This window comes from Cinclus cinclus, chromosome 9 (genome assembly GCF_963662255.1).
Source record: "Cinclus cinclus chromosome 9, bCinCin1.1, whole genome shotgun sequence".
Taxonomy (NCBI): Eukaryota; Metazoa; Chordata; class Aves; order Passeriformes; family Cinclidae; genus Cinclus; species Cinclus cinclus.
Genome location: NC_085054.1, coordinates 1,883,084 through 1,897,993, shown reverse-complemented (window position 1 = coordinate 1,897,993; position 14,910 = coordinate 1,883,084). Strand labels below are relative to the sequence as shown.

Genomic DNA, 14,910 nt, shown 5'->3' with positions numbered 1-14,910 from the left:
GTGCCTGAATGTCTGGATGCCACATAAATAAAAGATGGTCTATGACTTTGAGATAAAGATGAACACTGACTACTAGAACTCCTGAAGCACAAGTGTGTAGGTTCAGCTTTGAGGAAAAAACCAGGCTGTAAGGGCAGAAGGCAGAACCACCTTCTGGGACTCTTGGACAGCATGCATTAAGGCTCTGCAGCAGAAATGACAATGACAAGCAGAAATGACAATGACAGAAATGACAACTGATATGCTTCTTGGGTCTGTCTCCGTGCATGTAGACACAAACCATAAGCTTGTTAAATGAAAAGAGGCCCAAGTCATATGAAGACGAAAGCTTCACTACATATGCAGTTCTTGTGGAGTGAAAGTGAGAATGAACTGCACGTGACAGATGTTGGGCATGTACCTTAATGTGTTTCTGAAGGGCCCTTGGATACTTCAGTGATAAGGGTAGCATCAGAAACTGTACAAAGTGAAACTAATTTTTCAAAGTCTTGCCTCCATGCACTGAGGACCCTCACTGTTAAGGGATTTTGTTAGTGGCAGTGCAGCATGCATGTTTATTTTTCTACCCCAGCAGGGGTACCTTTGTTGGAGATGATGGCTTTACTCAGCCATTCCTGGGGCTCGCTTTATGCAGTTTCTTTGCTCTGCATCAGGCCCCAGCAGGAATGGTTATGCACACATATGCCATAGGAGGATCAGCAATTGCATGTTGAACTGCACATCTTCTGGTGATTGTGCTTGGTGGGAGAGGGACAGAGAGGAGAAACACCTTGATGGGCTGGCCAAGCAGGAGACTCCAGGCTTGTGCTTCTTGCTTAGAGGTCTATAGCACTTGCAGACAAAAAGTAAGTATTTGTGAGGGTGATGTTTCTATCTGTTTCTTGTTTTCTGTTTTAACAGTTGTTCTAAGTTGGAAGACTTGCCAGCAGAGCAGTGGAACCATGCCACAGTTCGCAATGCCTTAAAGGAACTGCTCAAAGAGATGAATCAGAGCACATTAGCCAAAGAATGCCCTCTCTCACAGGTCAGTGCTTTCAGCAGGCTTAGAGAAAGAAAGATTTGCAAGAACTAAAGCTCATATTTGTCCTGTGAAGAACATACACTAAGCAATTCCATAAATACCAAATTAATATCTTGTTTTCTTTAGAAAGCAGAAATTGTAATTAATATGTTAAATAGTATCTTTACTATGTTTTCTTAGTGGGTTGCCAGATAAAAATTATCAATTGACTGTTTTTTCATGGAGATGTAAATCCTTTATTTAGATTTTTATTCGAATCTATTGGAGTAGGACTAATGATTCTCAAATGCAAGATTAGAGTGGCTTCTTCCCACTAGCAGACCCTCACCCATGGGTCGCTGTCATCAGCCTGCAACCATGATAGAAAGTATGCAGGTTGAACAGTTGTGCCCCAATTTCTAGGAAACTACAACAAAAAAAAAGTATATGTAATTATGTTAAAAAAAGAACAAAAACTCAGCCACATTCTCTGTGACTGCTTTTTAAAAAGCAGTGATGTCATGTCTAAGACACAGGTTCCTACAGATGTCACAAGCTCTATTTGTACTTCAGATTGTCATAATGAGGCAGCCATAAAATTTTTATGACTTACTTCTGCTTGCCTCTCAGAAAAAGCAGAGTAACACTTCAGCACCCAGACCAGGTAACTTTGCTAGGCTGAAAAATACATTACTTTCAAAAATGTGTACTGGAATCAGGTTAATCTGTCCATTGTATCTTTTAAAAGTCAAAACATGGATAATTCCTGCTTCCTAATATTCCATTGCTTTGCTTGCTCATATCCAACATTTTTTCTCCTGTGATTTCTGTCTTCCATTGCACTGTGTGTGCATCCTGCAATTCATAATCCAAAGCCTCCATGAACCAAGAGAATAATCTCTATTCACCAGAAATTTGACTCACTGTGTTATGATTGCAACTCCAGAGAAAGCACAGAGGTGAAATACAGAGCTGGTAGGAATCACATTCTTCAACCTCTTTAGCCATGTGGGTTCTCCAGAACTAACAGGAATTGAAGGGTTTTGTAAGGAAGAGCCACTGAACTTGCTGATTTAGTAAAGGGAGTAACAGTCACTGTAGATATGCAAAGTGTGGAATATGCATTGAATACGAAAGTGTTTTCACACAGTTTAAGTGTAATTTCTTTAAATAGAATTATCTGTGGAATCTGGTCAGCTAATGATGATTGCAGCATATGGTTGTCTCTGCCCAGTCTTCTTCAATATCCAGCACAACTAAACTATGCAGCATTTCATATGCAGAATTCATTTGTTGTCTGGGTCTGTTTCCTCTCACTTCAGTTTCAAAGCCTACCAGGTGGAAACGCTGCAGTTGGTTTACTCCTTCCATAGCCTCAGTCTGGCATATATTTACAAAATTACTGATGGCAGAAGTGTAGCAGCCAAAATCCTTGCCCCAGTATTTATTTAGTGAACAAAGCAAAGAGATCTTTCTGTAGGAAATTGAGCTTGCTTACTTTTAAACACAGGTATAAAGCACCTTAGGTAGTGACTAACCCTTGAACTGAGACTGCAGAATGCAGCTTGTATCATTGTTATTATTATTGCCATAAAAAGTTTCAGTTTGTTTTGGTTTAGCTGACAAAATGCAGAAGATACAATGGAAGGTTGTATAGAAGCTGTCTATTACCATCATCTGAATATGCCTCTAATACAATTCCTTCTCCCAAATCAGTTTTAAAAAAATATCGTGCCAAATGTGAAATGTCATTACAACCCCCTTGTGGTTAATATATTATTGACAGCAGCAAATTGCAGAGTGGTCTCTTAGGAGTCAAACTGCAGAGTAAATGCTGCTGTTTATTAATGTGTTCGTAGTGCCTCAAGTACAGAAGTGGAGAGGGGCAGCACGGGGAGCTCCCGTTCCCACCAGTGACAGGGCTCCATCTCTGGTTCTCCGTGCCCGAGCTCTCCAGGCAGCCCAGATGGGGATTCTGATTGCTGCTAATGGGAAATGTAATCATTCACTTTGATTTAAAATTGTTCTGTTTTTTTTTTTTTTTTCTGCTAGGTGTAATATATGTCTGCAGCTTAGCTACCCTAAGCATACGGCTCCTGTTCAAACAAATAAGTGTCAGTTAACCAAGCTGGGGAGAAGGAGGGTAGGTGGGGGGAGTGTGTGTGGCAGAAAGAAATCCAATTAATTCAGCATTTTCATCTTTTCATAGAGACCTCTGTCTTTCCTGTGTCGTATAACTCCTTTCAGCCCTGACCATGAATTTTGTATCTTTGCTGGGATGTGAGTGTGTCCCATGTTTTTCTCCTTGAACTTTCTGCACCAGATTTTCCTTGTGTGGATATTTCTTAGCTCCTGGTCTAAGTAGTTTTCATTCCACATGGCTGTCATGGCCACACACACACCCCAAACATATCTGCTGCTTTATTCCTTCCCTAAGGATTTTTCCAGAAATATTATGCCTTATTTTGAAATTTGCAACTAGTGAGTTATTTTTTTTTTCCCCACTCTCTTTTAAATGGATATTTCCTTTCTGCAGATGTACAAAGATTCCTAGCAGAAATACCCCTAGTGTTTCTTTACATATAATAGTGAGGATATGTGTTGTGAAAGTTGTTAATAGTTCTTTCCCCTGCAGAAGAGAATGTGTCCTGGGATATTTTCACCAATGGTTGATTTACTGTTTGATTTTACTATTTAGTTTAAGCTTTTCTTTCTCAAATAAAGGTTAATGGGTTAATATATGCTGTGATATTTAATAGCCCCATGATTTCAGTAATGTTGATTTCTTGTAGAGCTAGATGATATGGAGAAGGAAACCCCCCACCTTCCCCCTCCAAAAAATTAAGAGAACCAAACTTATGTGTAGACAGAGTTCAACAATTTCCCCACGCTTCCTTAGTGAATGGAAATTTAACTGAAGTGATGCAAAAAAGCCCCAGCTTAGCTCAACTTTGCTCAAAAACCTTCTTCAGCAGAGGCTATTGCCATGTCAGGCTTTCAGAATTCCATTGCTTGTTAAAATGCTGTAGAGCAAGGGAAGATTTATAGGCAGGGAATTGCTGCTGACTGCCACAATGCTAGGTTTATGTCTCAAAATATTGATTTTAATTAGAAAATTGAATCTCCGTTTTAGAAATTGGAGCTGCTACTTAACAAGGCTCTTACTTCAGAGCCTTCAAACTCTACTGCAGTGTGCCATAGGACCCTTTGAATGGAAAAGATAGAGTGAAAAGGCAGAAGAGCCTGTTTAGGGGAAGTGAAATTACCTGTTGAAGACTGAAAGCCATCTGTATCTCCCAGTATCTTAAGTCTCTCAGTTTTCGCTCACATTTTTAAGTTCCTAAAACTCAAGCATTAGGAACAGAGTCCTATGATGCTGCAGCGAATGGGACAGGACAGACAGTCCTGCAGAGGCTGGATCAATCTGGAAGAGGGCAGGGATGCTTTCGTTTTTAAAGCATTGTTAAATTCAGTGAGCCAGTGAAGCCACGTAGGTTTCCAGAGTTGGCCAAGAGCCTGCAGGAGCCTGTAGGCCAGAGCTTGAAGCCATGGTTTGAGCTGTGAGATCATCCTTGCTCTCTCCCCAGTGCAGAAAGGTCTCACAAATTGTCACAGCTGTCTCTGAGCTTTGACAGAAGTGCAGGAGCAGGGCATGAAGAAAATGAAATAGTCTGTGGTGAAGGTGTGTTGGCTCCTACGCGTTGGTGCTGTTAGGTTGCATTTCCTTGCTCACAGTGTGCATGTGCTGGGAACGATTTGACCCTAGAAGGGTTCAGAAAGGGCAAAAGGAGAGCAAAATATTGTTAGAAGGATTCCTCCTTTCTAGCGTGGTGGAAGGGAAGGGAAGAACAGAATGGCAGTAATGAGGCTGTTTGCCACCCTATGGGCAGAAGCACTGCAGATATAAAATACCCTTTTTATTGGCTATCAAAAGGTGCTGGAAAACCAGTCTGCAGCTGTCTCTTCAGTCAGCTTGTATGGAGTTGCTTAGGGGGTATTTGCAGAGTGGGGAGGGGGGCATGCTGGTTAGGTAAGGGGTGCTGTTATTCCAGGTTTTTTGAGCTTCCTTGTGGGTTTTGGCTGCTCTGTGTTGTAGTATGCGTAGTTCCCTGTGCTCTGAATGGCACTGCTAATTTCTCTTCTGGGTGATTTTTCACACAAGGGCTACTCACACGTTTCTATAAATTACATTAATTTAACTTATTTGCCTAACTGTTGTTCTGCAGTGAGTAGCACGAATGTTCTCCAATTCTTGGCTGTGCGGTCTTGCTGCATTTGGAAGCAGAACAGAGACATCTGAAAAGCATTATTTGGATTATACATGCTGCAGCATCTAATCTTACCTTTAGGATCTGGTTCCTAAATTGTGCTTGGTGCAGTGAGCATGTGTTCCCCAGCACGGCACTGCCTGTTGTTATGCAATTAAAGTTCAGCTATTGCAATATCACAAGTACAAAGCAAAGTAGAACTTCTCCCCAGCCTGAGCTGCAGGTCTCAGTGTGGGTTAGTACTACATGGCTTTTTTACATAATTGTGCAACATAGTTACTGTTATTTGGTGATTTTATTCATGTCCGGGCTTATGGACTAGAGAATAAAACCAAGTTTTTGTACCTATCAGATGGTTCTTTTGGGTTTAGAGTCACAAATGGATGATCATTATGCACTCATATGTCATTTGCTTTTCCTGGAAAAGACTTCTAATTGTGGAAGATATTTTAAATCATTTTTTGCTTTTCTTTCTGTACTTCCAGAGTATGATTTCTTCCATTGTAAATAGTACATACTATGCCAATGTGTCAGCAACCAAGTGCCAGGAGTTTGGGAGATGGTACAAAAAGTACAAGAAGATTAAAGGTAAATTGATTTTTTTTTGTTGCTTTCCGAGTTCTTGAAATTCTGCTGACAGTTTGAGATTATTTGCTTTAAATGAAAGTAATAATAAGCAATAATAATATTTGTGAATTTGTCTACAAAGAGGACACAGTCACAGCACATTTGAAATTAAATCTGATACTTTACGAACAAGGCTGGCATGAAAACACAGGACACAAAGCATGCTTAAAATATCCCATTTAGCTGTGCTGAAAGATCAGCTATGTTTTGAATTAAGTGAAAACATTTTGGAAAGAAAATGTTGTAGTATCATAGGATTTAAAAGTTAAATTACTGTGTAAGTTGCCTTCGTTTCATTTTGTCCCTGAAAGCTAAAATCCTGATTTTTAAAATTACATGTGCCCTTGTTCTCTGTTTTCAACACTGCAAAGTACTGGCATTCCTGCTGTATTTTATCCTGGATATCTGGATACAGAGGATTTAATACTGGTTGTTGGGAGACACTTGTAAATAACAAGGTGCTGCAGCCACTGAAGTTAAGAGAAAAGGAGCCCATTGTTTGTATTTTTTCTGTGATGAAAGTATTGCTAGGTCTGCAGTGCCTGAGGCAGTAAAATTATTCAAAGTAAGTTCATCCCATTCTCACCACTGGACTGTCTGATCACCTGTCAGTGGTGCACAAAATGATATGACAAACATCCATCATGTGTGGTCTGTTCTTTTATTCTCCCTTTCCTTTGACAAGGGGCTTAGGTGTGCACCAGACCATTTGTTTTAGTAGGGTTTTGGTCTTTTTTTTTTTTGTTTGTTTTGTTTTGGTTTTTTTTTTGTTTTTTTTTTGTTTTGCTTTGTTCTTTTTTAAAACACTCACGTGGTTTAAATGCTCGGGAGCTAGAGAATAGTCAAAAATTTTTTCCTAATTCCACCTGGCTGCTTTCTCCCCAAATATCCATCACCTTGGAGATTAGCTGTATCCTGGGATAGGGTTTCTCCATAATTTTTCTCCCTTACACACCAGTGAAAGGAAGATTCATAATCTGAAAGAAGGCACAGACTGTTACTGTCATTTCTATCTGTAATCCTTTCAGTAGCCAGGAAAATCATAACAGAATTCACAAACACAAAGAAGTAGGGTAATGTCATGTCCTTCCTGAGAAACCATTGTATTTTTAGTTGTGTGAAGATTAGCACCTTTCAAAAAGAATGTGCTGTCTTTTCCTCATAAAAGGCTGGCAAACACAAGCTAAGAAAGGTTGGTTGTTTTATTTCCTTAGGACAGACTAGAAATCTGCATAATAATACCATAAAAAGTCTGCTGCTTGAGTTAGGAACACATGAAACAAAATTGCATGAAACATCAGAACAAGTTCAGAGGCATCTGTTTTTTCTCTGCACATCTGGCTTGTGCAGAACATACCTGTAAGACACTCATGCCTGGCCTCTGCAATGATTAGATTTTCACCAGAGGAAAAAAGAAAGAATGTTCTCTGGTGAAATTATTTGTATCTAGAAGGAAAATTGTCCAGGCAGGATTGGTGTAACAATGCAGGCAAGGAAATGGATATATTGCTTTTTACCTACTAAAATGGTTTAGGCTAGAAGTAAAACTGTTGATTGGACATTTTAGTATGTGGTTACCCTCATGCCAAATAAACTGGATATTTTCTTTTCTTTCTAAATTGCCATTGTGTGACTCAAGTGTTTCTTTTCTCTAAATGCTGTCTCTTAATAACAGAATTTTATTCAAAGTGCTTTAACCTCTTGGTTAAAAAGCAATCAAAGGAATCAAACAGCTTCTAGGTCATCACCATTTGCTTTTACTTGCTGTTCTGGGAGAACAGAAATAGGCTTTTTTTTTTTTCCTCATTTCTCTTTTTCTTTTTTCAAAACTGGGCAAGGGTGCCAGTTGCAGAGGCACTGGAAGCCCTTAATTGTTGTGTTCTTAGCTGTAGAGACACTACTACAGCTTCTGAGTATTTCTAGCACACTGTTATCTTCTACTTTCTTCCATTCTTAGGGCTTACGCTTTTACTTTTTTTTAACTTAGTAAGTGCACAGTTAAATTGTTAAGCGCAGTAAAAGCAGAATGAAACCTCAATCAAAAGGCCAAGGATCCAAACCTGAAGAGTTTGCCAGATAACTCTGTATCAGTGCTATTCAGAGACACAGCCAGTCATTGCTGTTTGGAAGTTTGTGTGTGTTAGTAGGAGGAGAAAAAGGAAGGTTAAGGTATGTGTGAAATAAACACAAGCTGCTATAAAGCAGTTCAAGTAATGTTGATTCATCAACCATATGAGTGGGAGAGAAAACAAAGAGTCTGTGGCAGGTACAGTGGTGCATGGAGAATAAACAGTCATGCGACTTCGGAGCAGTCATCTTAACCACCTGAAACAGTAAGACTTGGGCACCTCTTTAGGTGGTTTAAATTTCTCATCATCTCTCATTTCATGTTGTTTTGCTTATTTTCTGTAGCCAGACAGTCCTTCAGGACAGCTCAGTTAGTGTGCAAAATCAGTGACTCAAGTTACGTGCATCAGTCATCACGTACTGCTTTGATAATATTTTAAAAAAGGGCTTCCATGAAGGTGAATGGATGATGCAGTGATTTGTATTTGGGGCTGTAGCTGGATAGATTAGGTAAAACTATGGTTTAGAACTAGCACTCGTATCCTTGTGTAACTCCAGAGCTGGTTACTAGAAAGTAAAAGCAAAAAACAATTCACATGAGCTGCGGTAAATACAAAATAGGAAGGGGCTTCAAAATAACTTTATTGGCGTTGCAAACTAAATGCAGCCTACAGTGTTAAATGTGTTTCCTATTATCTGCTAATGTCTGTTTTAATAAAACAGTGGGAACTAAATGGTTGCTTCTTAATCAAAACCATGATTTCCTAAACATAAGCTATGTGATTCTGTTACAAATAGCCACATATAGATTATTAGGTCAAACTTTTTTCCTTGCTCATAGAAATAAATAAACAGTAAATTAATTATACTCTCTGGAAGATCAAAGTAATTACAACCAAAGACAGAAATAAAACGTTCTCTGGAAAAAAGAAAAGCAAAGCATCAGGTTGCTGAGTGCATAGTTAATGTTTAAATAATATAAGAAAGTGAACGATCAATAACTTGATATCATTAGCAACAGATGTAAAAGTTGTACACAAGTGGAATTGCATCAAATCTCAAGTAAACATTCTCAGTGTGCATTCTGTTGAACTCACCAAAGCAGCTGAACTACTTCTGCTCATAATTCTAAAAAAGTTTTCAGATAGCTCAGCTCAGCATGGCAATTTTGTCTTGTGTCAGATGATGCCAGAAGAAAATTCTTGATTTTTTTCTCTCCCACCCTGCCCTATCCCCTTGAGGTTTTAAGATGTTCACAGTTTACTCAGCAGCACGAGAGTTGGTATACAGCCAGATTTGGAATTGGCAGGTGTGAAGATGGAGGCTTTTTGTCTCTTCCTGGCCCTGGGTCTGCCACTTGGGGTGTGTGTGAAAACATGAGGGAGATTATAATGGGATGTCCACTCTTTCCAGTCTCTTTGGGATACACATATATATATGTCTGAAGGAGAGCTTGTATTAAAACAGTTGTAATGGAATGTGTACATTGGTTGGGAAACAAAAGGCTTAACAGTTCTGCTGTGGACATTTTGCTCTCGTTGGTGTCTGTAATCACTTGAGGTGGTAATTAAGATTGTAATTTTGTTCAAAATACGCACTGTGAATTAATCCAATATCACTATGTGAAGCCTCTTTTATTTACTCTTTTCTTTTTGAGGGATGCGAGGCCTTTTAGTACAAAATTGTGCATACATGACAAGGCTTATTATGTTTAAACCTGCCTCAGTGAAGCATCTGAGATACTTTTTTTTTTTCCTAAAGAATACATACTAATCAATGGCACCTATAGACCAGTGACTTATTGCAGTGGTTCTCAAACTGCCTTTCTCCTGTGCAGTCCCATGGGGATGCTTCTCTCAATCTGAGAATTACTTGTCTGATTTCTCTAGAAGCTGAACGTGCTGAGGCTGGGAGAAGACATTCAGCATTGTTGAAATGCAGGATTTTAATAATTGCTTGAAAGGTTTGGATTCATTTTAAATTTGATTAACACATAGATACAGGAATAAAAACAACACTTTGTAAGTAACTATGTACATGTATATAGGTACATGTGGAGAGAGGTATTTCAGGACTTCATCATGCAATTCAGGTAATTGTCAAGGGATCAAACTCGTACCAGTTACCTACTTGAATCCCAGTGTTTTGGGTTCGTAGCATTTGGAATATTTTTTAGCTCTCTTTCTCAGTAGATATTTCACTTCTCAGTGTTCTGCTTTCTATTTTTATCAGAAGGACTATCACTTTATCAGAATTCTTTCACAACTGAAAAATCTTAACTGGTGTGAATATTTTTTTTTTGCCTGATGACCCAACTTAGCTCGGTGGGAGGAAGTTAGGAAGGCAGCAGGAAGAAATAAATACATTGTGGACTTAAAAAGACATACTTTTTTTGTCTGTGTATGAAGAACATGTCATCTTTGCTCCTGCCATCAGTGTCTGTCAAAATATAGCTTTCTGTGGATGTGAGTTTTGAGTCTGTGGCTGTCTCAAAGTTTTTCTGGAATGATGAGGCTTTTCAGTTTAAAGGAGGAGGCCTCGATTATTTCTGTTTCAACAGATCAAGAATGTAAGAAAGAGCTTTCATAGCTTCCTTAAATTGAGAATCTGCTTTGGCTCCTCTTTGATTTTTCCAGTATTACTGATTTGTTGTTTATGTGCTCTTTTATTCTTGAAAGTTTGTTTGCTCACTTCCAATAATGGATAGACAGAGCAATCTGTTTCTCTTTTAGTGTGTTCCTAGAGGCCAATGTATGTTCAGAGGGGTTAGAAAATGATTCGGAAGGGCTCCCAGCTTTCTTATTTCCAGGCTGAAGGAACTGAGGATTGCAGCACAGTGATAATGCCAGTGTGAGCCTGGGGAAAACTGTCATTATGTGCTTTGACAAGGAAGAGTTTTTAATTGTTCCTCTGAAGCAGATGTTGTGGCAGTCTCATGAAAAGAAAGGCACACCAGATCTTTCCCAAACAGTGGTTCTGACTTTAAAAATACCCTCTTTACTGATACATGCTTGTGTATTTACTTCCCTCTATGTAAGTAGAGGGATTTATTTATGTATATTATATATTTATATGCATATATCTTGACCTTTTGCAGAAATGTTGAGTTTTTAAAGGAAGTACATTCCATATCTTGTTTGGATATTAGTTGTGACTCTGGCATTAAAGTATTCAGGGTTGACTGTGGGGCTCTTTGCTTACTTTTACACTCCTTAGTGTGTATTCATTTCACTAAAAATAGGACTTTCCTCACTTCCTATAAAAAGGAAGGAAAATAACATCAGTCACAGGCAAACTTGTCAGCATCTAGGTAACCTCCATGACCTGAAGATCATCTCTTGACTTGGAGACACCCTCATAGTCAATGGCCTGCTGTGTGATTTTTATGAGGAGAGTAGTTCATCACTAGTTGCAAACAATGAGGAAAAAGTGGCCTCTCTCTTTAAATACAACTTAAAAGTATCAAGATTCAGGAAGAATTATAGACTCCTTGACTGCTATTTTCCCCACCCACATTATCATTTTATATTTCAGCATTGTCCATGATGTTACGTGCCAGTTTGGGGGATTTGTGCATGTGCATTGTTTAAAACCAGTTTAGCTGCTGCTGTGCGTTCCAGAGGTGTATGAGTTGTGGACCTCTTGGCTATTCCTCTCTGTAAAGAGAATTAAAACACACCCTTTGGGTTTTTTTTTTTTTTAAATTAAGAGTACTTTTTATCTAAGGTCTCAGCTCTGCAGAATGTCTTCCCTGCTTGTGGCTGTTGTGGGGCAGTAGTTCTCACTGCTCACAGTGCCTGTGCTGTGGCAGAAGATATGGGAGATTTGCTGGGTGGCATCTCCTGTGCCTGTGTGTGGCTGGGGCTGCAGCCAGTGCTGCTTTAGGCAACGTAGGCTACACAGTAAAGATTGGAAACCCTTCTGTGGAGAAGCTGTCTAGCCACTTGTCCCATATCTTGCTCAAACAATGTCACTGTACTTTTTTTTTAAATGTCCCCTGTTCCAGTACTGTGTTCTTCTCAGTGAGGACCAGTTGTGTGCTGCAGCTGGGACTTCTGCCCTTTTGAATTCTTAGTAAAGAATGGTAATCTCCATTTTCTAAAACACAAACATGTTTTTGTTTTCACCTTCAGAATCTCAAAATTAATTTCTTTTCATATTTAAAAAAATTGTGTGCTGCCAAATGGTGACATGTTAACTCAGAAGAAAAGTTACTTTTACAAAGTGAGCATTAGTGGAGGTTAGTTTGAAACAGAAGGATGACTTGAAGCTTAGGTACAGGCATAAGCTTTCCTATGTGAAAGCTGCAAAATATCTCTCTGATCCCATGGATTTAATAGAATATGTAACTCTAAGAGCAGAATGGCATTCTTTTCACTTGAAATATCTGAAGGGTTTGCATATCTCACTTAATGATGTTTGTGTTCTGTCTCACTCCCTTCACCATCTCTGATGTTAGGAATGAGGAAGAGACACATATGTATCTCCCAGAGGGATTGCACAATTGACTGGGTCATCTAGGAGGTTTGTACCTCCCTTTTGAGATGCCCCTTTTGAGATGCCCACAAAACATTGGGTCTCCTGTTACAATAGGTTGACAGGAAGGGAGATATTTTTATGTCAGATGATATCATCAGTCCATCTAAAGCAGTACTACCTGTGTTTCTGTCAGACAGTTCTAACTAATGATTCTGCTGCTTCTCCTTTTCCATTCACCTGACCAGTATTCATGGGTTTGAGAGGTGGTCACTAGAATACCTTCAGTGTAATGGTTTTCTCTGCCAGATGGATCTGGCATGTCCTTTTGACAAAAAATGTTAGCATGATCATGAAGAACTGAGCTCATACTTCTGTACGTCTCTTGAACCTATACACAAACCCAAAAATAAATCTAAAAATAAGATGATGATACTTGTCTCCTGACAAGCATCTTTGGAAGCAGTGCAGTCCAGGGGAAGCCCATGTGAAGAATTTGACTTCCTGTGTTTAAGCAGAACTGGCAGAAGACATGTTAGCATGGCTGTGTCCCAAGGGATGACTTAGAGCTTGTTTTGAGGATAAGGGATGAGAAGGTCAGCTGCACAGAGAGCCTCAGCAGTGTTAGAATACTCTGCTCAGTTTACCTCAGGTTGGTGGTTAAAGGCCCACTTTTAGGGATGATTCTAAGTAAAAAAAAAAGTGATTTGTGCTTTGGTGGGAACTGAATGGTTTGCAACTCAACAAAGAACAGACAATGGCCTTTCCTGTCTGTTTTCCATTAGGCTTGGATAAAGGCCTTTGCTACCCACAGCCAGCGGCCAAACAGTTTCTGTATGTGCTCTATAGCTATTTCTAGGTTCTGTGCTGTCCTGCAGGAGTAGGGGAAGGGAAAGGTTTTAAAAGTCACAGCTTTCTTGTCATGTCACCCTGCTTTTCCTCCAGTGCTGAGTGAAGGAATAAGTGGCCTAGGCAGAGATCAGGCACCGAAGCTGGTAAATGACTACGGGTAAATACAAATATTAGGTGATGTATAAAAATGAGACTCCTCAGTTCGGCCCTTTGCACTGAAGTGGATAAGTGGGCTGTGATTAAAAGAAATAAGTAATTATCCCAATTGCAGATAAAAAGATACAGAATTACCACTTTAAAAGCACGTCCTGTGCTCTGGAGTGGTTCTGTTCTTTACAGACTGGTAGTTCATGATTCTGTAGCATAAGCAAGTGGGGCACCCTCTGGGTGTAGTGCAGCAGCCCAGTCTCTCCATGGTGGAGCTGGAGCTGTGCTTTGTCCCCCAAGCATGGCTCCAAAGGTCAGGTCTGGCTTCAGTGAGCAGGATGGTGCTAAGCCAGGAGAAATTGTGGGAACCTTTCTGTCTCAAGCTTAGTGCAGGGTATACCAGAGTTCACAGAGCTCTCCCAGCTTGGCCATGACCACTGCTAGAAATGGCTTTTATGATCACCAGGTTTTAAATAATAAATAAAACAAAGAAGCAAACTGAAGCACTGGAGAACAGCCCTGGGTGGTGACATCCTGTCACAATTGAAGCGTGGCAATTCTGCCGGCTAGTAACTTATTACAAAACGTTTCTTTACCAGCTTCTTCTTACTCTGGGGCAAAGTGCCTGTGTGCCTGTGGGACTGAAGAGTTCCGGACACGCTGGGTCATGGGTGCTGGCTGATCCTGCGTCCCCGCTCGCAGTGCACTGCTGGGAGACGTGTTACACTCTTGCTCTCCCTGCTGCATCCTTTATTGTGCATAAGAATTTGGTTTCCAGTGCTGTCAGTCAATTCAGTGCCACGCATAAGCCCTAAATGCCCCACGGGCTGTTTGTCAGAATGTTCCTATTAACAACTCAGTGCAAATAAAGTGTGAGGGGAAGGGAAGGTGGAGAAATAAATCTTATTTTAAATCTTTTGAGCTGGTTTTATTTTAAATGGAAAGTTGCATGCAGACCACCCCAAGCTATTGTGCTGTGGTCTGTGTCAGCTGCTTGACTGTGCAAGGAAGATTGGGCTAGAGGTTAAGAGCATCACACAGGGGAAGGGTGCACTGAATTCCTTTTGTGCTGTATCCAGGAAGTTTTAACTCAGTATGGAGTTGAAATACATTGACACACATGGTAATCATTATAGGATGAGAACGGAATATTCAAATACAAGAATTTGCCGCTCCCATTCTGGGGATTATGTTGGGTCCTGTCTCCTGTTGAGGTAGTGACGTGTTGTAGGGAGGTACAGAAAAATGAAGGGAAGATGCTATTCTAGAGTGCTCTCAGGGCTAACTGCTGAGCTTAGCACAGTACCTGTTGTCCAGACACAAGTCTCTGTCTACCTAGTGATTGGCTTCAGAAGGGTGGGTGGCTCTGCAGTATGACAGTGCTGTTGTACTTGGTTTCAATGAGCTCTTCAAGCAAAGAACTGCAGAATTGTATACCAAAGTGAGCGATGCAGAGAGAAAACGAAAACACTG

General features: G+C 40.0%; 1 protein-coding gene across 1 annotated transcript in view; it reads left to right on the top strand.

The window, feature by feature from the left end:
• SATB2 (SATB homeobox 2) overlaps positions 1 to 14,910 on the top strand; it is a 127,969-nt gene that overhangs the window by 56,182 nt on the left and 56,877 nt on the right. The window contains exons 4-5 of the mRNA XM_062498186.1: positions 901 to 1,024; positions 5,754 to 5,856. Coding sequence (XP_062354170.1) covers positions 901 to 1,024; positions 5,754 to 5,856 — 227 coding nt within the window. The remainder of the gene's footprint in view (positions 1 to 900; positions 1,025 to 5,753; positions 5,857 to 14,910) is intronic.